Source organism: Gigantopelta aegis, unplaced genomic scaffold, assembly GCF_016097555.1.
Source record: "Gigantopelta aegis isolate Gae_Host unplaced genomic scaffold, Gae_host_genome ctg4071_pilon_pilon, whole genome shotgun sequence".
NCBI classification, from domain to species: Eukaryota; Metazoa; Mollusca; class Gastropoda; order Neomphalida; family Peltospiridae; genus Gigantopelta; species Gigantopelta aegis.
Window position 1 is genome coordinate 8,606 of NW_024533662.1, and position 24,535 is coordinate 33,140.

The following is a 24,535-nucleotide window of genomic DNA, read 5'->3' on the forward strand; positions in this document are numbered from 1 at the left end:
ATATACATAGCAACTAATAAATATCATTATTTTACTGCAAGTGTTTGGATCTGGACATGATTGATTGAAACTTTTGGATTCTGTCCTTAAGAAATCTCTTTGAGCAGATCTACTTCTTCCAACTCATCAATATTCAAAGTTAGCAATAATTCAGAGAACAAATGTACTATGAAATCTTAGAACAATTTTTACAATTGTATTCTTGTTAATATCTCATTGTTATCTTTCAAACTATTGAAAGTGATTTGTATGTTTTAATGTTGTTTATGATATATAAAACTATAGGAAAATCTCAATTCAGTTTCAATATGGGTAGCCAAATAAAACCTGATTACTACAGAACATGTATGTTATCTTGAAAAGCAATACAACTTTATTCTCAGGTCCTATAATACATTATAGGAAACAGTGGAACATTTTATAGTTTAATAGTTCCATACATGTTCCTATAATACATTATAGGAGGAATATGGAACATCTTTTTTTTTATAGTTCAATAGTTCCATATATAGTAAAGTGGTTTGATTTACAGTGTGACATCATAGATACTTATATAAATAGATCTTTATAGTAACAATTGACAACATAACACTTTAATACTAGCATTTAATATGTGTGAAATTACACTCTAATATTCTCTTATTTAAACAACTATATAATTATACAAATATGACGTCTTTTGATGACTATTAAGACAGATATATTGTTGTAATGTAGTAATTTAAAGACAAGACAAATCCTTATAAAGAACTTCCTAACTTTACTTCTAAATAAATATAAACTTATAACTTTGGACAGGCATCAGAAATGTGCGGGTACAATCTTCATATTTAAATACAAAACAAATTTTAATCGTTAGAATTTTGTTCTCAACTTGGGTATCCAGCAATAGTAAGTATTACTCTAACTGTTTAATACAACATTTTAGAGATTGTACTATGTTATTCTCCTACACACTACTTCCAGTCTACAACATAGTGGAATTCTAGAAACCAAAAAACAAATATTAATACAATTTGGTAAAGAATATCCTGACAAACCAATAATATAAACATACTATACCAAGTAGCATAAAAAATAATGATCATAAATGACTTACAACACCTCAAAATATTTGGCCTTCTATCCTCTCTCTGTCTCTCTGTCTCTCTCCCACCTTCCTTCATCAATACAACCACAAAGCTAGGATAAGTAACAAATCTCAAATGGAAATACCTTGGGAAATTAAGAGTATAACTCTTTCTATACATGGGACAATGTACTAACTGATGTAGTATAATCCTCTATGTAAAAAGATCAGACTATATCATTAATAGTCAATTACCAGTCAATGGCTGACACACTGAATTTAATGTCTTAATGTAACACAAAATGATATAGCCTCTATACGTTCATTAGTAATCTTAGTCAACCTACTGAAGAGCCCTATACTATACTAGGGACAACTTACAAGGTCTACTATAGACTGCACATAAAGATAAATAAGTTGTATTGTAAACTAATATATCTTAAAATACTAGCCCTTGAACAACTTAAAAGATATCTCAATTAATTTATTACATAACAAAAAGTAATAATAATTTTATATATTGGACAGTTTCCAACTCAAGCTAGCACAACTCAGCACTTCCACCACATATTAGTAAGGAAATGAATGCTTAATTATTTCAGTATGTAATTGTCTCGTGACAAATATAATTGTCTGTTACAAGTACACATTGTAATTAATTTGAGGTAAACAACATTATTAGAACACTCTCAAGTTAACTGTTTGTGTAATATACATTGACACTTCATATCTAATTAAACTATGTCAGGGCTGTATAATTGTCATTTTGTATATTAGATGTTCCTATGATCAAGGACACATTCTGTGTGTCTAATCACATACTAATATTTTAGTGTTGTATGTAATATCTATAATTATTGAGGACATCCTCCCATACTATAACATCTCAATTTCAAACAAATATTATTGATATTAAACTACAATTCAGGTCATTATAAAACAATTAAATACAATAATTATTGTATTGTTAAAAATATGTAAAATAATAGACATAACTAATACAGCCTACGCTATATATCTGACCTGACCTGACCTGTTTGACCTGTATCATGATTCATGATCAGGACAAAGTACACACTTAATTGTAATTATACTTCAGGCTGACCTTGTTACAATACCTTTCCGCCCTATAACCTCACCTCTAAATAAGTGACCAATGTACTATTAAGAAAAGCGCTGCATACTATAGTATCTATTTTAACCAGTAGTTCAAGGTATTATAGCCAACCTTAGCAATATTGTAGTATCATTTAACAGGAAATGTAATGACATTGTGCATATTTTATTTATATAACTGACTAAACATTGCACACAAAAGGACAATTTCCTTTATTACTATTATAAAATATACATAATGTATTATTCTTTGTGTAGTAATTACCTGGATATCGTGCTCTGATTGGATGTGAGGATGTAGACCAAATGAAAGTCCATTCATTATTGACAATCTCATAGAGAACTTTTCAAGACAACATCCAAAACATATGATGGTCTTAAATGAGGAGAATTAACTAGATTGTAACCTGCTTCAGGATGCTAGGAAGAGGGAGGAAGGTAAGAGGGAGAGAGGGAAGGTGAAAGGAAAGGAAGAAGACAAGGAGGAGAGAGAGAGGGAGGTATGTGTAATCCTATTTTTTATCTTACCTGTAATAACCCAGGTGAATCAAATGATGTATGATTCCACACCCCAGATCTACAATTGATAATACATCAGACTGTGTCTTTAGATGTTGTAATTCATTATGTATATCCATAAAGGCAGAGTCAATCATCAGCGCGTTTTCTGTTGACCACACCTATTGTATACGAGACATGGAACTTCCTTGTATTGGTGACCCGAGGGAAGATACCAGTATCAACTCGAAGTTGATTAGCAATGGAGTAAGCAGAACGTGATGACCCCAGTTGCTGAGGTGGAGTAAGATGAATCATATTATAGCCAGAATTAGCAGCTACTGCCAAACGAGATCGCCAATCGGATAACACTGCCCAGCTGCTTGGTAATGTATGTCTGACAGCTGATAGAATTAGGGGAGAACCCCAAATCTGGATCAACGACAAAGTATCCATGTCCAGTTGTAGGACCTGCACTGCCATGACCTAAAGTCCAAATTAACGAAAAGGACCTGCAGCAGTCAGTGGAAGATCAATATATCTATCTACATCCCAATGTGGTTTCTGAGTCTTATGCTTCCAGAAGAGCTCTCTATCTCATTTCCCTCTAACGCACCCACTGGCCTTCAGCTGGAAAATCAGTGAACACTCGAACCTTTTCAGGTAGATACCGCGAGCGCCGACCAGCCGTAACGTCCACCCGACTCGCAACCGCAACAATTTAGCATCCCAATCTTGATCTCGTCTTAGTTCTAATATTCTTAAACGTGTCGTTTTATGTTCGCCATGTCTTCCAGTGTAACAGTACGCACTGCAGCCCTGCCTTCATCCGCCAGGTTTTAGTTGATAACAATGTTTATTTATGACGTGATTGACATTGTAAGCCCCGCCCACTCTCTATCATGGTAGGTCCTTCTAGATTTGTACTGTTTTTTAATAACAAATATGAACGTAATTTTTCTTTACATAGGCTGAAAGGAAAGCCACGAATAAGTATTATCCTCCACAATGGACGCCAGAACAGGTTAATCAAATGGATGAATGGATGGATGCAGGACAGATGGATGACAAAAAGATAAATGGATGGATACTGGGATAATGGGATGGCCAAATGGGTATTTAATTATCATTAAATAAATAGGGATCCCTCAATACATTTCACGGATCTCATCCGTTGAGGGAAAGGGCAAGAAAAATCCATCAAGGAATCATTGGTGTCAGGTAGGTTACCATAGTTACCAGAATTACTCAAACACACATAGAATTCCCATATATGGTAATAACCAATACACACCCTACAATGTATTGTATTACATTATACATGTACATGTACTCTAGGTTTGAATTACCATTCAATATATGGTGTGGTGGGTGTGGCTCTCATGTCGGTATGGGAGTGAGATATAATGCAGAGAAGTCTCAAGTTGGCAAGTACTATTCGACACCTATATTAAGTTCGCATGAAATGTCATCTCTGTGATAACTACTTTGAAATACAGACTGATCCACAGGGGGTGTGGCCTAAATGTAGATAGGTGTGGTCACAAGCATTAATTAGTAATAATTCTATTATTTTCTATAGAATTCTGATTATGTTGTAACGACAGGGGCATCGAGAAAGAATGAGCGCTGGGAACATACCGAAAGGAGAAACAGCATCTATCGAGGGAAAAGAAGAAAAGGAAAAGATGGCGACAGATCCTATGTTTCAGTTGGAGCATTCAGTTGAAGATAAAGAAAAGAGTACTGATGAAATGCCACGCCTACAACAATTACAAGTATGTTTAATACAGCTGGTAATAAGTTACTTGTAATTTCCTATTCTAGTCAATGCAGAAGACAAAAGAGATGATTTTAAAATCAATCAACTCTTAAGAAAAAGATTTCGAGTAATAATTTAGTTCATGTATCATTCATCCATTACTAGTCATCCATCTATCCGTTCATCTATCCATCCATCCATCTATCCATCCATCTATCCCATTCATCTATACATCATCCATCCAACTATTTATTTTAATAAACAATCTATTTGTTTTAGACAGAAAAGAAAGAATTAGAAAAAAGAAGCTGAAAAAAGATAATGATCTACAAAAGAGACATTCAATCACAATACCTCTTGTACCGAAAATGATAAAGACATTACTGCTGCTAAAAGAGTAGCATTTAGTCAAAGAGAAGCCTCATTTACAAGAAGAAAGAAGAGACAAGAATTCGTAGTCAGTCATGTTTGGTAGCAGTAGTAATAAAGGAAGGTCTGAATTAATAGCTGCTCGATTGAGAATGGATATAAGAAGTGGAGGGAAAGACTCTAGATTAGCAGCTGGTGTTGGGAGTAGTAAAACTTTAAAAGATTTAAGAACACAACTAGTGTACAAACTGGTGCTATATAAAAATTATAAGAATTTTTAATTAATGTTCATAAATTATTGATTAAGGCTAGCTAGTGGGCGTGGCTATTTTAAACATGGCTGCTCCTTTTTTTGTCCAAATTTTAACCCTTTGTAAGTTTTTGAATTTTCTCCCCTGAGCAAAAGCTGTATTTTGTGAATTGATGCCCTATTCTTGTCTGGAAGAACAAAAGGAGATGTCATAAAGTTAGATAAAAAGAACAAAAGATGATGAAGAAGAGTGTTTAGGTAATGATTTTTATTTTTTTATAACAGACATAATGATATCATAGATAGTATTTACATTAGTAATGTGAAATTGAACACAATAAAACAAATTTTGACACAAATAGTTAACTATACTATTAGTGTCATGTTCAGTATTAGAGAATTGGTCAAATGTAGTTATCAGCTATTCCATTTAGTTATGGTATAGTACATGTAAGGTACTACATCCATACTAGACAGGGAATCACACTATATCCATTCAACAGTTTCTTTAAAACAGTCTCCACAAACGTTTGCACCTTTTTTGCAAATGTTTACTTAGCTATATTAATAAAATAGTTACTGTTCATTGTTGTTGTTCATTTCTGCTTAGTTGAAAAAAACTTTCATTGATCACAATTTTCATTTAATGTATTACTTAGTACATAGTCTGAAGTTAACATTTATCTTTAAAAAATTGTATGTCATTTTAGTACCAGTTTCAACATGTCTTGTGAGTTTACGTTATGGAGTCCATTAAACTGATTATAATGTACTAATCCAATTCTTCAATGAAATTTTGTTCAGTTACAAAACTAATCAATGTATTAGCTTAAATACTTTTTATAAAAATGTAAATGTTTGTATTAACTTATTTTCTACTGCTCTAGGTTCAGTCTCAGGACCATTTGCTGTTTTTAGTTTCTTTTCAGTGATCATGTTTAAATCATAGTAACAAATGACCATCTCTTCTTCTTGTTTTTTCATTTGCTAAACAAGTAAGTAAATTAAACAAAGTCATTTTTAATGACAAACTAACCTATCTAAATCCATACATTAGATTGTACTACTTATCTTGTCATTTAGTGATAAGATGTCTAAATATAATTTCTCTCTCTTTTTCTTATTTGACTGATGATCAGGGGCGGATCTAGGAAAAAGTTATTGGGTGGGCCCTGAGGCTAATTATTCATAGAGGTGCAGTTAATCTTAACTAATTATAATATAATAATAAAGTAATGTGGGTGGAAAAAATTTTAGGGTGGGCCTGGCCCCCCCATAGATCCGCCTCTGCTGTGATACAATTCCTACAACTATTTTCATCCACTTGCAATAATACAGCTGTTGTTACATTTACAGAGTTGTGTGCGAGTGCAGTCACTGGAATCCTTTCTGTTGGACTTATAGTGTCTGCTAATGAGTAAATGGATAAACTATATACTAACCACACCCACTGCCACTCCCTTATTTGGCATTAATTTTACCTGGATATTGTACGACATTTGTTTGTATAGCACTGCTGACAATATCTGGTTGAAAGGTATTTTATAACAACAAAATTGTTTCTCTCTCACTCACTCTCTCTCCTCTCTCTCTCTCTCTCTCAGATTCGTAAGTTGATTTAGCATCATTTCCAAAGTCCACCTCTATTCAAGTTATCATATGATATTGTCACTATATTGACAACCATTTTACTTAGAACATTAGCTCATCTCTCTTTTGTTCTGTTGTTATGGGATGACATTGTACTAATATGGAGGTTAGTTTTGCATACTTGATAATCTTGGAAGCTCTCTTGATTAGGTAGTATTCTAATTAAAATGTCTATATAAATTGTTACTTAAAACAATGTCAGAGGTTTGAACATATTTCATTTTTTATTGCAGTTACTTTTATTATCTACCTGTTATACTATTATTATTTGCTGTGTTCATTTTACCTGGTAAAAAACTTGAAAAAAAGACAAAAAAGCAATAAGTGATAGCTCAGATGGTACAACAACAAGACCTCATCAAACTACGTTTTTTGTTATAGTTATATTATTAATTATTTTAATTATAATAATTGTTAATTTTCTGTTGATACGATTGAAATTAGCGACGAATTTACTAATCAATAGGGACTGCTCACTGTATAGTTGTCATGACAACATGATAACAGAAGTGGTATCCCATACCCAAAATATAAACCTTATGGTAAGTCTAAGGTAATTAAGATTACATGTGATATAAATTTATGTGCTTTGAGATGATTTTCTGTCATATATACAATTAACTTGATTAAGAGATGTGTTTCATATATTGATGTGATGATGATACTGAACCCTGAACTTTCTAAATCACTTAACAAAAATTAAATGATAATTAAACATTAATTAATTTTAATGATTAAAAATAAACAGAGAATCCAATCAAAGAGAGTCTACAGACTAGCAGGGCGGGAAAATATTATCAGCACGCACCTAGCAAGCAAAAGCTAACACGTGATCAACCTATCAAAACGCGGGAAATATTTTCAGCACGCACCTAGCAAGTAACAGCCAACGCGTGACCAATTCTCGTTTTTAATTTGTTAAAAAATTATTTTCTAATGTATAATTATCGTTTACAACAATGTTTTAATTTTGTAAAAAAATGTTTATTACTTAAATCAATGATAGTTTTACAACAATGTTTTAATTTTACTTAAAATCAATGATAGTTTATTAGCTAAAAAAAGTGTTTTTCTGTGATAATTTGTTAGCTAACAAACTAAAACATATTTACAACAAGAAAAAATAGAGTTTCAAAAGAACTTGAATCCTAAAACTAAATGTTTAAGTTAAATTAAGTTGATTTTTAACTTAAAATATCTTTAAAGTTAAGATTGACTTTTGAAAATTTCAGTGAAAAATGTTTTGTAAAGACAATTAACTATAATAGAAAAAAATACCAAAAAATAAAAATACAAAAAAATACAACTAAACTAAAAATTAACAAAGAAAACAAAAAATAACAAAAAATAAGACAGTCTCTAAGAAGTCCAGTGAAGGTCTCCAATCCAGCAACTGTATGTAGAAAAGAGAAGATAGAGAGTTCCCAAGAGTCCAGTCAGTAAGTCCAGTGAAGGTCTCCAATCCAGCAACTGTACGTAGAAAAGAGAAGATAGAGAGTTCCCAAGAGTCCAGTCAGTAAGTCCAGTGAAGGTCTCCAATCCAGCAATTGTAGAAAAGAGAAGATAGAGAGTTCCCAAGAGTCCAGTCAGTCCATCAGTTGAGAACATAGAGGAAGAAAGAGAAGAATAACAAACTGGATTACTAAAGAATGGATGAAAAGTGGATGGATGGATGGAAAGACAGCTCACCTTTTTCACCAGTGCTGCTCCTGCAGGGAAAGAAAAAGAGAGTAGTTATGAACTGATCGTGGCAATGAGTGGATAGAGAGTGAAGAGAGACAGAGGAAGTGAAAAAGGACCAGCCAACACACACACACACACAGCACACACACACGCACCCTAGAAGATCAGAGCTCCCCCCGCCACTCGGCGGCCTGAGATATTAAAAAAATTTTTTTTAGGCCGCCGAGCGGCAGGAGGGAGATGATTTTTAGAGATTGTATGAGTGTGTGTATGGTGTATGGGCTGGAGGCCCAAAAAAAATAAAAAAATAAAAAATTAAAGAAGAGGAAAGAAGGCTTGAAGGAAGAAGACAGGAGAGACCAGCCAGGAGAGCGACTCATCTTTTTCATCCAAGGAACTTCAGAGAACATCAGAGGCCTGAGAACAGTCAGAACATCAGAGAACAGTCAAAAACACCAGAGAACAGTCAGAACATCAGAGAACAGTCAAAACACCAGAGAACAGTCAGAACATCAGAGAACAGTCAAAAACATCAGAGAACAGTCAGAACATCAGAGAACATCAGATGACCCATAGTAAGAGCTTCCAAATTCTGTCCTGAAATTAAAAGAAAAAACAATCAGCGAACTAATTGATACAAACAAAAATTAAAAGAAAAAATAATGATTAAATAAAAAAAATTACAGAAAAGAAAAATGAAAAGAGTGATCATAACTTTGAAAAGATGATCCAGCGACGAATGAAGAGACGAGTCGTGGAGAGGTGATCCAACGAAGAGACGAGTCGTGGAGAGGCGATCCAACGAAGAGACGAGTCGTAGCGACGAAGACCCACGGGGGTCTGTACACCGATATAGTGCAAAATGGAGTCCCATTATATATTATCAAGACATCTCTGTCATGCTTCATTTTGACAAACGCAAGGCACAAGCTCGTGACAATTTGGCGGGAAAAACTCACCACTCGTGGACAATTTGGCGGGAAAAACTCACCACTTGTGACAAACATTAATTGATTTTTAATTGATCTGATTAACATTCAATTAAATGTTTTGTAAATACATACAATATTACAGTACTTTATCTATTCCAGCCCCACAATTGTTAACAACGAATATATGTAATGTAATGATGTTGACTGAAACAAATGATAATAATCGGAAGAAGAATTATATAAGTTCAGTAATGATTATTAATATAAATCAACAGCTAACAATGCAATGTAGCCTTTTCGATCAATTGTACCAACCTGCTTTGTTGGTCAGCTGACAGTCTATAATTGATCAACCAAAAGAAAATAACAATGAAGAATGTGAACTAACATTGCTCTCAATGAAGTCATAGTTACATACATGAACACATATATACATGAATGTTACTGTTATAGAGACTCTGGGTCCAGTTCTGCTGCTATACCAGATATATCTGGCTCCATTTCCTCTTTTACAACTGGCTTCTCAATATTACGTCCTAATATATAACAAAATTGAACAATATCCCAATTGAGCCTTTACTTCTACAATCACGTGACTCCACATTTGTCTTCCTTAATTTTAACAATTATCCTACAAGCCTAACATTTACCTTATCAATTTGTATGTTAAAATTAAGGAGGGTGTGTTCATACAGGCTAAAACAGGTGATAGATCAGTTACTGTATTGGGTCTCCGGACATACTTTCTCTTTGTGCTTTAACTATTATCAGGTCAATCATTCCTTTGTGTCATATGTGTCTTCATACCATCTAGTTATTTCCTAATATGGAAACAAGATTCAATTAACATCAATGGAACAACAGAACAAGTATTTATTCCAATTCAATGATATAATGTATTATTAATAATGCTTACATGACAATTGGTCTATCATTGTTATGTATAATAGCTTGAAGTGTGTCATCTTTTAGATCACATAACTGATAAAGTTGTTGTCTCTGATGTGGATATGTGTTAGGACTAAATATACTCATCAATGTCCTCTGTAAGAAAAAGAACTACTAACACAAGTAGAATGAGTAGACTAATGAACATAACAAATATCCTTTATCTTCCCTCCAAAAAAACCAGCTGTCCTTTATCTTCTCCCAAAAAAAAACAGCTGTCATTTCTATTACAGAAGTTGTCTAAGTGCTCCATTCCAGATATCAGGAGTATTGATTCTTACCAGTAGTATCTTTGAGCCTCTCTTCTGCTAGTCTAAGATTCTCATCTCCTGATACTTACTGTTTCTTGTATTTCCTTTCTCCATCTCTCCTCTTACACCAATAGGTCATAAATTCATAATACATGTTCTTGATAGCCTTGTGAAGGTGCAACAACAGTAGACTCAAGAGCTTTGGAAACTCGGAAATCAAGACTTTAATATCTGCAATACAAATTTGTAAGTTATTAGTATAATTATATAAGGTAATGAGATAGTTATTAACTTCAAATAAAGCAATTTGATTGGTCAGAATTTACAAGTTAGGTACATTTATATAATGGATAGTTTACATTTTACCAGAAGGATCAAACTTGTGGATCATAACCAAATTTTAACCAGAGTTTTTTCCATGGACCACTAGACCAAAGGCAGCAAACTGGAGCAAGAAAAGAAGATATATAAAATATATATATAGAACAATGTCATTAGATTTATAATGTAATGTGAAGTACGCATTAAACCTTTCTTTAATGGACACATTAGAAACTGCTATCAGTAATAGGTACAGAGGTTAATAGACAATATTATATGATATTAAAGAACATCAAAGATTATCAATTTATGATTACAATTGAATGCCATTTTAACTTAAACATAGTTAAGATTCATAAACTAACACTCTTAGAAAAGTAGCAGTGATCTTCAATTTAGTTTGAAGAGCTACACAAGGCCATACAGGTTGCTCTTCAAATAACAAAACACACACATACAAGAGAGAGCAAAGTTATCTTATGAGGTTTTTATTTTAAAGATTTCTACTCTTACTTACTTTAATTTTGGATGATTACTGGAAGGTTTATCAAGATGAAGTGATTGTGGTACTTCTAAACAAAATAAAGTAAAATCACCTAGTGTGTTAAGACTGTGTTAATGTTGTGTTAAAACTGGGTTAAATATATGATTAGTAAATGTTGCGATATAAATATATGATTAGTAAATGTGAAGTGGACATTATATGATGAGTAATGACATCTTTTAGCACGTCCTCTACCAGGTAACATTTCCTTTACCTACAAGTAACAGTCTATTATGGATATACCTTATATGTACTATTCTAAAACTAAATGGAATAGCTGATAACTACATTTGACAATTCTCTAATACTGAACATGACACTAAATAGTATAGTTAACTGCTTGTGTCAAAATATTTATTTTATTGTGTTAATTTCATATTACTAATGTAAATATTATTGTCTCTTTTTTAATGTTAAAACAAATATAAATCTTATCTAAACACTCTTCTTCATTATCTTTTGTTCCTTCCATCGAACTTTATAACAGTTTCTCTAGACAAGTATAAGGCCATGCAATTTCTGCTCACGTGAAAGAATGTAATAGAACTTACAAGAAGGGGTTAAAAATTTGGATGCTAATGGCTGCTTTTAAAAGAGGTAACTGACTCTTGGCTATTTATGAGGTTATAATGATGTCTGTAGAAATGAAGGTCACTCAGGAAGAGATGGCTGAAGCTAAAGTGCCGCTCAATTTGAGAGACTATTGTGCTCATTTATTTATACCACTCATGAAGTGTCGTAAAGAGAATTATTATTTACCATGGCGATGTACACAGGAGAAACATGCCTGGGATGAGTGTGAATTTCAGAGTATGTTATAGCATATTATTTATAGGCAAAATACATATTTTATATTTTATTTTAAGATAGTTAGTTTCTGGTAATGACATACCATACATGTACATATCATGTATTGAACATCTGTATAACTGTTGATATGGGATATGTTACCATCTCTCTCCCTCTCTGTCTCTCCTCTTTCTCTCTCTCTCAGCTTCTTAGATCGTGTAAGACAGAAACGAAACCAAAAGTTAGAAACGAAAGATTCATAACATACATTAATACTTACTAACCAGACAACATTGTAGTCCATATCTTATGATCATAGTATGATTATAATTCTCATTATTCTAAACTATTTTGAGCTGTTGTAACTATATAATGTGTACAAGTAAGTACATCACCACATTTGATGAGTCAATCACTTCAAGTTAGGCGATCTTTGAAAATTATTGTCAAGTAAACATGATTTATTGACATGATTCGTGTTAAATTCATAAACCTAAACTGATTTGAGTTATGTCTTTACATCATAACAGTAATTTTAGAATGATACTAAAAACTATAGTACTTGTCTTTATCTTTAACTCTCTTAGTTTTATTACATTATGTAAACTATAAACAAATTAATTATTAGAAATGAAACTCTTAAACTCACTAACCAATCAGATGGCATGCATCTATGAACATACAGGTTTCCATGGCAACCAAAAACACTTAACTGTTTATCTTGAGAGGGGTAGTTTGATTAGCAAAAATAATAAAAAAATTATAGTAAAAGTTGTTTATACAAGATCAACAACAACAATATATAAAATTGTAATAACATTAATATTATATATAATATATAATTTAATTCAAAAGTTATATTGAATGACATATATGACATGGACATAGGTACTATTAATAATTAACCTCATAATTGAGGGTCATCCTCCTCATTAGGTATACAATCTAACATTACAAACCCATCATTGTCTGACCATGAATCCATGAAGTTTTTATTATCACCATCATGTTCAATCATACTAACACTAATGTCTGGGTGGGATTATTTTTGCTAATCGTTTTTCACTGAATGAAAAGAATGGATATTGACCTTTTTGCATGGGAGGTGCCAATACCTAACAATGATAATTACCAATAATATAGTGACATGTTACTAGCGTTATTATGTAAGAAGGACATCATCATTTGTCTTCTTTGAATTTATTTTGATGAACAAAACTATTTGAAAATTATGTCATTTTATATAAACATTTAGGGATCATATTTTAAAATCATAGGAACCTTATATAGTAATAGTAGCCTCTGCAACATGTACTCTATATAGATTATAGCATGTTAAAAATACTGCATGCCAACGGCAAGAGAATTATTGCGTTTTATCATTTAATGTATAATAATTTTTAGTACTTAATTGTATACCACACCTATATATTGTGGTTAATAAAATTAATACCCTTTCTATTATCTGTAAACTTTATAGTATACAATGGTTTTACAATATAAGATTGTTTACTGTTTAATGTGTGAGAAAAACATTTATTATTAGTATAACAATTGTTACTTATGTTAACAAAACATAAGATAAGGTGCTATCACAACTATTAAGGGTTGTAATAGACAATCCCTAAATTCATCCCATATATGGTAATACTATAATATACACTAATATATTGTACTATATATTGTACTATATACACTAATATATTTATAATATATACTAATATATTGTACTATATACACTAATATATATATAATATATACTAATATATTGTACTATATACACTAATATATTATATAATATACACTAATATTGTACTATATATTACATAATATACACTAATATTATATTATATTGAGAAGTGATACCTTTTCTGCCTGTTTTTGAAATTCTTTAAAGTCTTCTAACGTATGACAATAAAAACCAAGGGTACAGGATGGATCCATTTTTGATACAGGGATTTTTTTGGGAGTACGACAATGATATGTCTAGAATAGATGGATGGATAGAAATAGAGATGGATGGATGGAAGTATAGATGGATGGATGGACGGGGAGGGGATATAGATGGATGGATGGAAGTATAGATGGATGAATGGACGGGGAGGGATATAAATGGATGGATGAATGGAGGTATAGATGGATGGATGATGAATAAATAATGGATGAACAAATAAATGGACACACATACAGAAACATCGAAATCAGGTCTTGTCATATCTACTGTAGTCTGTGAGTAGTGAGGATCAAGATGAATTAAATTGTCATCTATAAATTTTAATAGACTTGTTAATTAATTAATAATTACAGGAGGTACCTTGATGACCAACAAAGAATACTGAATGTTTGGTTTACCACCTATTATACCAACACTGTGATCAAGAGCTAAAAGAGCCTAACAAAAAAAGAGTTAAAAAATTATTCAACTTCATTCATTGTTGACATCATCTATCTATCATTCTGACTGTCTATTCTCCATCTTACCTTAACACAGGGTATATATATAGGGTTAAGTGATTCACTCCCTAATCTAACTGGTACCATTACTAACAATGACTGTTCAAGATCAGCATCAAAAATATCTAATACATCACCTACATATACTATAAGAAGATAGATACAACAAGTAAAAGAAAAAGGAAAATAACAGATCTGTGTATGTGTGTGTGTGTGTGTGTGTGTGTGTGTGTGTGTATGTGTGCATGAGCTAAAACATTACATGACAAGAACTAGATCCTTTAGTATAAATAATATTATTTATTGCAATAGTTTTATTAGTTTAGTAATTACATGTTATTGTTAGCTATATTGTTACTAGAGAACATACCTGTACAATCATGTGATACGTAGATATTTAATTTCTGTAAATTTATGTGTTCTCTCAGCGCTCTCTTGACACAGTCCCTATAATTTAGATCAATCATGAAGATAAGCGTCTTCATCCATCTATATATCAACCTGTCTGTCTGATTCTCTTCTTATCTAATCTTCATTCATACCTTATTAAAACGGCTACTTGAGAAGGTCCAAACCAGTCTCCAGGTTGATTCCCATGGAGAATGGCTGCATCCATCATTCGATGAATTGAAAATGGGGAATAGAGACAGTGGTCCATCACCAAACCATGAGAGAATCTGTGTGTGTATTTTTTGAAAAATATTTTGAAAACAAACTTGTAGATATGGTAAAAATTTAATACTTATAAAAGACTGTTTCTCATACAAAGTACACACATGTGTATTAATTAAATATTATTAATACCTATAATATTATATAATAATATATTATAATATAATGTTAATATGTCTATGATATTTACATGTACAAACATATGATGTCACATGCACTTGTATATTATTGTTGTGTACATAATGAAGTGTAGGTCAACTGATATTAGTGTACTTTCAATATTATATGATATAGTGTTTATAAAAGTAATGACTGTGCATGATTTATGACATAATCAATGAAGTATTTCCCCAAATCTAAAACTTGAGTACATGTGTGTGTATAGACTAACTTGTCTGTGTATAGTATGACCATGAACATCTGAAGAAGTTAACCTCCAGTCTGAGGGGAAGAGAGAGAGAGAGAGAGAGAGAGAGAGAGAGACGAGAGAGAGAGAGAGAGATTATAACCACACACTTTAATTCTCACCTTTTCCTAATAAATGTAAATGTAATGTAGTAGCTAATAACATCTGACCAGATCGGACCATGCAGCCCCACCCACAATCCGTGGTTAAATTTGTAGGAGATATAGGAGGGAAGTTACATCGATACGTTATCCAAGGTATGCTGTAAAAATGATCCAAGAACTGCATGACATGTGGAGGTACTCCCTCACTATGACCACGAACATCTACATGAAGAACAAGTTGAGATTACTACAAGTCAATTAATTTTAATAATTAATAGTAATTAACTATATTAATTTGGCTGTTGTACATATGTGTCCATATTGATCTAATCCATGCATCCATTAATTTCTTATTCTTTTATATCCCATCCATTGATACAATATATGTTAAACTAATCAATGTGTCCATTCAACCATTCCCTGCATTTTGAGATAGCACATTACATATATAAACTATATATGAATGATCATTATAAAATGTTATCCTGACTAGGTAATGTTCACTGCTAGTAATAATACTACTATATCAATACAGTTATTATATGATAAGCAAACTATGATATTTTTATAATTCACGATCGACCATCTGACTACATGACCTTGTCATTAGTTTTATTTAATACAAACAATGAGTTGGAGTATTATACTAACCTTTTTCTGGTATATATACGTTGCCTAATATCATTAGAGGATTGTTACTGACTTGTACGCTAGAACTAAAACTCCATCCTAGATAGCAAGAATGATGACATGGTATTAATATGCTTACTGCTGACCATATCTTAGTCTGTATAGTGAGGTGAACAGTTTGTTTTTCATTGGAGGAGCAGAGGGTAAACTCATTGAACGTCTCATTACACTCTTTCTATGAGTCTCTTCGTCTCTTTTTGTCCGTCTATCTCGCGATCGCTTTCAGAAGCACCACCAGCAGTAGCCATCATTACGAGTGAACAAATTGTGTGTAGTGGGCGTCGCCCCGTTGAGCCACGCCTATTTATTAGCTACTCCCCCAGGTTTGCTCTCAATTGATTATGGAATTCATTGTGATACTTGTTAGCGTTTTTAGTGCAGTCAGTTCTTTCACAGAACAATGACAGCTGCTGTAGGGCACCAGTTAGTTTTTTTTGCGCTCTCCTAGGGATTTTAAAACAAGGTCTATTTCCTGGAATAACAAGTGAGGAAATCATATAAGAAGACTCAATTATTTAAAAAAATCATTTCAAAAAAATAAAAAATTAAGAAGGATAATGCCAAAAGGAAGAAAGTAAGAGAGAAAAATACAATCTCTACAAAATTCCTATATAAGTAGCTGGGTCTATTAATCTATACAATCCTTTTATTTGACAATGTCTTGAGTGCCAGTAATAGAATGCTGTACTTTAATGGAAATCTAATACTATACCTCAGACCCTAAGCCTTAAACATCAGAACCTAAATGTATTAATTTTACATAAAGTATGGCATTCTGTTACCAGCACTCTAGACACTTCTAACATTTATAACTGAATATTAACTATTTTTAATACGTTTTCTGCCTAAACTCAGCAAATGTAAGCAATTAGCTACTTAATGTAGGGAGTTGTGTATTATCCCCCACTTTGTTATTTTCCTTTTTGGCTTTTATCTTTTAAGAAATGTTTAAATACTTATAGTATATTGGGTCTGATATGTTAGCAGGAACTCATAATGGAGTTCTGGTAGTATTTGAGAATTTTTTCTTATCTATTTTCTGTTAACACATTTTAACAGACAATCTGGACCATCCAGATGATTGTAAACTTTCTCTCTCTCTCTCTCTCTCTCTCTCTCTCTCTCTCCAGATGATTTTTATTTGATAAGAGCAGGTGTGTATTGATACACAATCTTTAGTCTAGATATAGTAGTCAACTTTATTTTACGTAGTGATATTGTTGACTTTTCCTCTTGTATTGTCGGTTATCAACCTGGGTCTATTTTAACATGACAGTAACATCATCAAATCCATCTTTATTACAACCTCCTTTAATGTTCACCATTGATGGGAGGATAACAGTAGGCAGAGACATTACAGTAGACTAGTTCACTCAGAGATGTGACAGAGGATGGATGGACATGGAAGACATGGATAGGCAGAGACAGACAAACAGTCAGACAGAGACAGACAGACAGTCAGACAGAGATAGAGACAGTCAGACAGAGACAGACAGTCAGACAGAGATAGAGACAGTCAGACAGAGACAGACAGACAGTCAGACAGAGATAGACAGTCAGACAGAGATACAGACAGTCAGACAGAGATAGACACAGTCAGACAGAGACAGACAGTCAGACAGAGACAGACAGTCAGACAGAGATAGAGACAGTCAGACAGAGACAGACAGACAGTCCGACAGAGATAGAGACAGTCAGACAGAGACAGACAGACAGTCAGACAGAGATAGAGACAACAGACAGAGACAGACAGACAGTCAGACAGAGATAGACAACACAGACAGAGATAGAGACAGTCAGACAGAGATAGACAGACAGACAAACAGAGACAGACAGACAGTCAGACAGAGACAGACAGACAGTCAGACAGAGATAGACAGTCAGACAGAGATAGAGACAGTCAGACAGAGACAGACAGACAGTCAGACAGAGATAAGACAGTCAGACAGAGATAGAGACAGTCAGACAGAGACAGACAGACAGTCAGACAGAGATAGACAAACAGACAGAGATAGAGACAGTCAGACAGAGACAGACAGACAGTCAGACAGAGATAGAGACAGTCAGACAGAGACAGACAGTCAGACAGAGATAGAGACAGTCAGACAGAGACAGACAGACAGTCAGACAGAGACAACAGACAGAGAGAGTAGAGACAGACAGAGACAGACAGACAGTCAGACAGACAGAGACAGAGGACAGACAGTCAGACAGAGACAGACAGTCAGACAGAGACAGACAGTCAGACAGAGATAGACAGACAGTCAGACAGAGACAGACAGACAGTCAGACAGAGTCAGACAAACAGACAGAGATAGAGGACAGTCAGACAGAGACAGACAGACAGACAAACAGAGACAGACAGACAGTCAGACAGAGACAGACAGACAGTCAGACAGAGATAGACAAAACAGACAGAGATAGAGCAGTCAGACAGAGACAGACAGACAGTCAGACAGAGATAGAGACAGTCAGACAGAGATAGAGACAGTCAGACAGAGACAGACAGACAGTCAGACAGAGATAGACAAACAGACAGAGATAGAGACAGTCAGACAGAGACAGACAGACAGTCAGACAGAGATAGAGACAGTCAGACAGAGACAGACAGTCAGACAGAGATAGAGACAGTCAGACAGAGACAGACAGACAGTCAGACAGAGATAGACACACAGACAGAGATAGAGACAGTCAGACAGAGACAGACAGACAGACAAACAGAGACAGACAGACAGTCAGACAGAGACAGACAGACAGTCAGACAGAGATAGACAAACAGACAGAGATAGAGACAGTCAGACAGAGACAGACAGACAGTCAGACAGAGATAGAGACAGTCAGACAGAGATAGAGACAGACAGTCAGACAGAGACAGACAGACAGTCAGACAGAGATAGACAAACAGACAGAGATAGAGACAGTCAGACAGAGACAGACAGACAGACAGACAGAGATAGAGACACAGACAGACAGACAAACAGAGACAGACAGACAGTCAGACAGAGACAGACAGACAGTCAGACAGAGATAGAGACAAACAGACAGACAAACAGAGACAGACAGACAGTCAGACAGAGACAGACAGACAGTCAGACAGAGATAGACAAACAGACAGAGATAGAGACAGTCAGACAGAGAGATACAGACAGTCAGACAGACAGACAGTCAGACAGACAGAAACAGAGACAGACAGACAGTCAGACAGAGACAGACAGACAGTCAGACAGAGACAGACAGACAGTAAGACAGAGACAGTCAGACAGATGCAAAATAGTAGATACTAATATGGTTTATTTAATTTAGGGGTACACATGTGTTGTTTGAGTGTTCTGGTACAGCTAGTGAGGTGGTTAGAGTGAATGTAGTATTAAATACAATGTTAAAAGAAACTGGAATGGAATACTGTACACTTCACTTCACATTTGGAAAACATTGTGATGAACAAAGTAAGTTAACAAAGTAGAGTGTCCAATCTAACTAGCTACTTAGAAGATATTTAATAGTCAGATAATAAAACTTAGTTATAAATAGAACCTGTTATTTTCGCTATGTTTCTTCTTCTCTCTCTCTCTCTCTCTCCCTCTCTAGCTAGCATTGGTTCAGGCTACTAGCTGGTTAGTTATTCTTATTATTATGCAGCATACAGTCATTGTTGTGTTGTCTTCAGATTATATGGAGTTAATGTATATAAATGACAGTATTGATATACCACCATATAGAGGTTGTAATGATACTGGAAATATGACTACAAGTAAGTAATGGATGAAGAGATGAATGAATAAATGGTGATTGGTTAGTTTTTAATGGACAGAATATCTTACATTTTATTCTCCTATTCTAGTTAGACCATCCCAACCTAATGTTATAGTTCCTATTGTATCCTCAATAGTACCACTGACTGTTGTAATAATGGTTGCCACGACATAGGTATAATATTTGGTTGATCATTTACTATCGACTCAAACAACGCAGAAAACAACTAGAGCTAGAAGCTGTAGGAAGAGCATTTCAATTAACTCATGATACTTGACGCCAAAGAAAGAACCACATAAAAAAGAATTCCCTCAAGAAAATTGACATTAAAACGTGAATTAGGTGAGGGGCATTTGGAATTGTCTACGAGGGAGAGGCCGAGGGGATCATAGAGGAAGGAGTCCTTACTCCAGTGGCTGTTAAACAGTTACGCAACATGGAGGCCATGGACGACTTTTTTAGAGAAGTCACATTTATGTCAAATTTGAAACATGAAAAATTGTTTGTCTTCTTGGAGTATGTACATTACAGGAACCATATGCTATGATTTTTGAATATATGGATCTAGGGGACCTGTGCTCGTTTTTACGAGATGCTGCACTACTCGGAGATGAAAAGGGTGGAGCTATTTGACGCAACAACAATTAATGGAAATTGCAATACAAGTACTTCTATTTGTCCATTATCAATTTTTCATTCTCTCTCTCTCTCTCCATTTGTTTCTAGATAGCAGAAGGGATGAAGTACATTTCATCTACAAAACTAGTCCATAGAGATCTTGCTGCTAGAAACTGTCTTGTGGCTACTGGTCTTATTATAAAGATAGGAGACTTTGAATGTCAAGAAATTTATATACATCAGACTATTACAAGTTAGTATTGTATCTATAATACAGTTAAGTCAACTATAGCAACAACGAGAATGATGTGTTTGTTAATACTGAAGTCCACTACAACCATCAGTAATATTATTTTAATTACTTCATAACTACTTTCACTTTCAATATAGGGTTCAAGGTTCAGCTCTTCTTCCTATTCGATGGATGTCACCTGAAAGTATCAGATATGGCAAATTCTCTGAGGCAACTGATGTGTACTCCTTTGGTGTTCTCCTCTGGGAAATCTTCACATTGGGTCAACAACCTTTGCAGGACATTCAAATGATGAAGTCATTGAAATGATTGGACAAGGACAACACCTTGATATACCGCAGGGATGTCTGGTCAAACAAGTTATGCTAGATTGTTGGCAATGGCGAAGTAAAGATCGTCCAACATTTGAAGAACTATACAGTCATCTGTGTACACTTTATCACGACATGAACGATGAAGAAATACTGTAACTAACTATTGCTATGACAGCGACTTTGAGAGTGAAAATACTTAAAATAAATTTTAAATACTTTTTAAATTCTATTTTTATATGTATATTTTTATCATGTTCTTTTTAAGATGCTAGATAAATTAAGATCAAAAGTTGTGGATGAATTAATATGTTCATGCTCTCGTTGCCTGCTCATACTCATTACGAAGCAGAAAATGAGTGGGCAGCTGAGAACAAGATAACGAGTGGTGGTCATTAAAATCAATTATGTACATAGTTGTGTTCAATGAATAACATATTATATACATTATTTTGTTTGATACTTAATGAAGCATACAACATGAAGTCTATAAATATAGTTGTAAGTGCTTTTACAAAATATGTTAATAATTTTAACCTCTCCACCCACAATTGCCATTATTTGGTGAGTTAGTTATTTTTCCTCTAAAGAAATCTGAGCAGCCATTCTTTTAGAGAGAGGTTCATTGTACCACCATATTCCCCATCAGTATTAAAATACTACAATAATAGAATACATTGTATGGATTCATTTTATTACATGATCATCCATCCATTCATCTATCTATCTATCTATGTGTCCATTTATCCACCTCTATGACTCTATTTATCTATCTATGTGTCCATTCATCCATCCATCCATCTATTATACCTTTTGCTTCCACTCTATACTTGCTGCAATCTCTCAAGGGCTTCAGCTCGCTGTTTCTCCTCAATCTATAACAAACAAAAACCACACCTAACCACACCCATAACCCACACCCATTCACAAACCGCATGTTTAGCATACTCGCTACATCAATATCATTATCACGTAGTCCAACTGTTACTGGATACCACTTCTTCATACTTTCATTGTCTTCTTGTTTTTCTAATTTCTTGTATTTTTTACGAATAGTAGGACTATTAATAGTATCAACAAAGACTTCCTCATCCTGAAAAGGGGTGGAGTTAAAGGGTTAAAGGAGATATGGGTACTTACTCCATTAGAATGTTTAATGTACATGATACCATTCCACTCTCCCTCTACTTTCATGAATGGTTTACGATCTGTGTTCCCTCACTAGAAATGAGAGATAAGATTATAAGTTTGTCATACTTTATATGATAGAATAACTAACTATATTCAGCTGTTACTCTGTGCCTTTTTCCGCCATAGAAAGGCTAGATGGATAAATGGTTATGTAAATGGATAACTGGTTGTACAAATGGATACATGTTAGTTAAATGGATGAATTATCTAATACTGGATAAAAGCCAGTTACTTTGCAATGAAATTCAACAACAGCATGGTAACCAGATTTTTCACATTTAATATAGCATTTTCCACCAAGTTCCATCCATGGAACAGTCAGGATTGATCTAGTAGATAGAGAGAGATGCAAGAAAATGGAAGTCTGTTCTGCTCAGTAACAAGTAGACAGCTCACTAGCATAAGCATTTGGTAATGTACATTCATAATCCTCATTATGATCCATTAAAGTTAACGTAACTATAATAACAAATATTATTAATTATTATTAATATTATAGTAAATATAACTTACGTTTGCCCAACTAAATATGTAGCAAGTGAAAGACCTAAAAACTTTGATTTAGTATGAATTGAACCATTGGCATACATGGGTTTACTAGGACACTCTGCATAGAAACTAGATACTGTGTGGTGTGTGTGTGTGTGTGTGTGAGAGCAGAGAGAGAGAGGGGAGAGAGAGAGAAGAGAGAGAGAGAGAGAGGAGAGAGAGAGCAGACAGCTTTAAGTCAGCCATTTTAAAATACTAACTAGGTGGAGATGTGAGACTTGTTCAGCAATAAATGTAACAGAATTATTGCTAGCAAATTGGACAGGACCATTGTCAATGATATGCCTTTGTACTGGATGACTTGATGCAGTATCACTATCAGGAAGATCCCCAGTAACAACGAAAGATCTCTCCGAGAGTAGCATTGTAGGTTTTTTTAGCTACAGTACCCTAATGAGAGATGATATAACATGATGTAATAATGATGTAATGAAACCTTCTCGCAGCATGGAAAGAAGACCAAGAAATACCTCACAGCTGCTACTATTCTCTCTTTGGGACCGTTGCAAAATCATTAATACTGTCAAGAAAAAGAAAAAGAAAAGAAAAAGACAATAGATTTAAAGAATTAACATTAAAAAATGTTTTTACTTTGCAAAAAGGTCAGGATGAGCTAAAAGTCAGCATACATTTCTAACAGTGACCCTTTTTTTCCAATATAAATGTTGGCAATGTCACTCTATGGAGATCCATACCAATCCTGACTTGACTTATCATGTGCATAATTAACTTTTATTTTCAGCAACTCGCTACAAAAAATTGATGAATTATTTAAAACCACAGGAATGTAATTGTCATATCAACGTACTGCTAGCATGTCTAGTTCATTATACTCATCTGCTTCTTCATATCTGTTAATCAATATAAAACTGAAGTAATTTTTTAAAATTAATAACTCACCAGAGGGGCTCCTCAGCTGCAGGGATTGAGACAGAGGGGGATGTAACTACATTTTCAGTAATCGCAGGTTCGTCTTCAGCATCATAGAACTCATCGGAGTGACACTGCTACTATCATCCTCTCCTTCCACCCTCACATCACTAGGTTCTTCATCCTCGAGGAGACTAATAAATGAGAGAATCATGTCACAAATCAGTTCCTTTCCAGTACCCTTTTCCAATTACCTTTCTTACTCCCATTTTTTCCGAAGTTATCGAGATCTCACTGGTAACACTTATACCAGGCAGTTCCTCGTGACCAGAAGAAGGGACTCAAGAAATGGGAATTAACCGCTGCTCTTCTCTGAAATCTATAACAAAGAGACTCCATTAACATTGAGAAGTAGCATCATAATAAGAACAATGCATATGTTAATATGGTAAGTTGGAAACTAAGATTTTGCTAAATTGCGG

At 34.0% G+C, this 24,535-nt stretch overlaps 1 protein-coding gene and 1 pseudogene across 1 annotated transcript; both read right to left on the minus strand.

Annotated features, from left to right (window-relative positions):
• Window positions 1-9,105: 9,105 nt before the first annotated feature.
• Window positions 9,106-16,756, minus strand: LOC121392555 (cysteine protease ATG4D-like). The gene is given in 11 exon segments (XM_041523719.1): window positions 9,106-9,237; window positions 14,049-14,168; window positions 14,371-14,447; window positions 14,497-14,526; window positions 14,529-14,574; window positions 14,664-14,782; window positions 15,007-15,083; window positions 15,179-15,291; window positions 15,293-15,351; window positions 15,837-15,976; window positions 16,677-16,756. Coding segments are annotated over 11 exon segments (993 nt in total).
• Window positions 16,757-21,756: 5,000 nt separating this feature from the next.
• On the minus strand, window positions 21,757-24,322 carry LOC121392556 (annotated as a pseudogene).
• Between the last annotated feature and the right edge of the window lie 213 nt (window positions 24,323-24,535).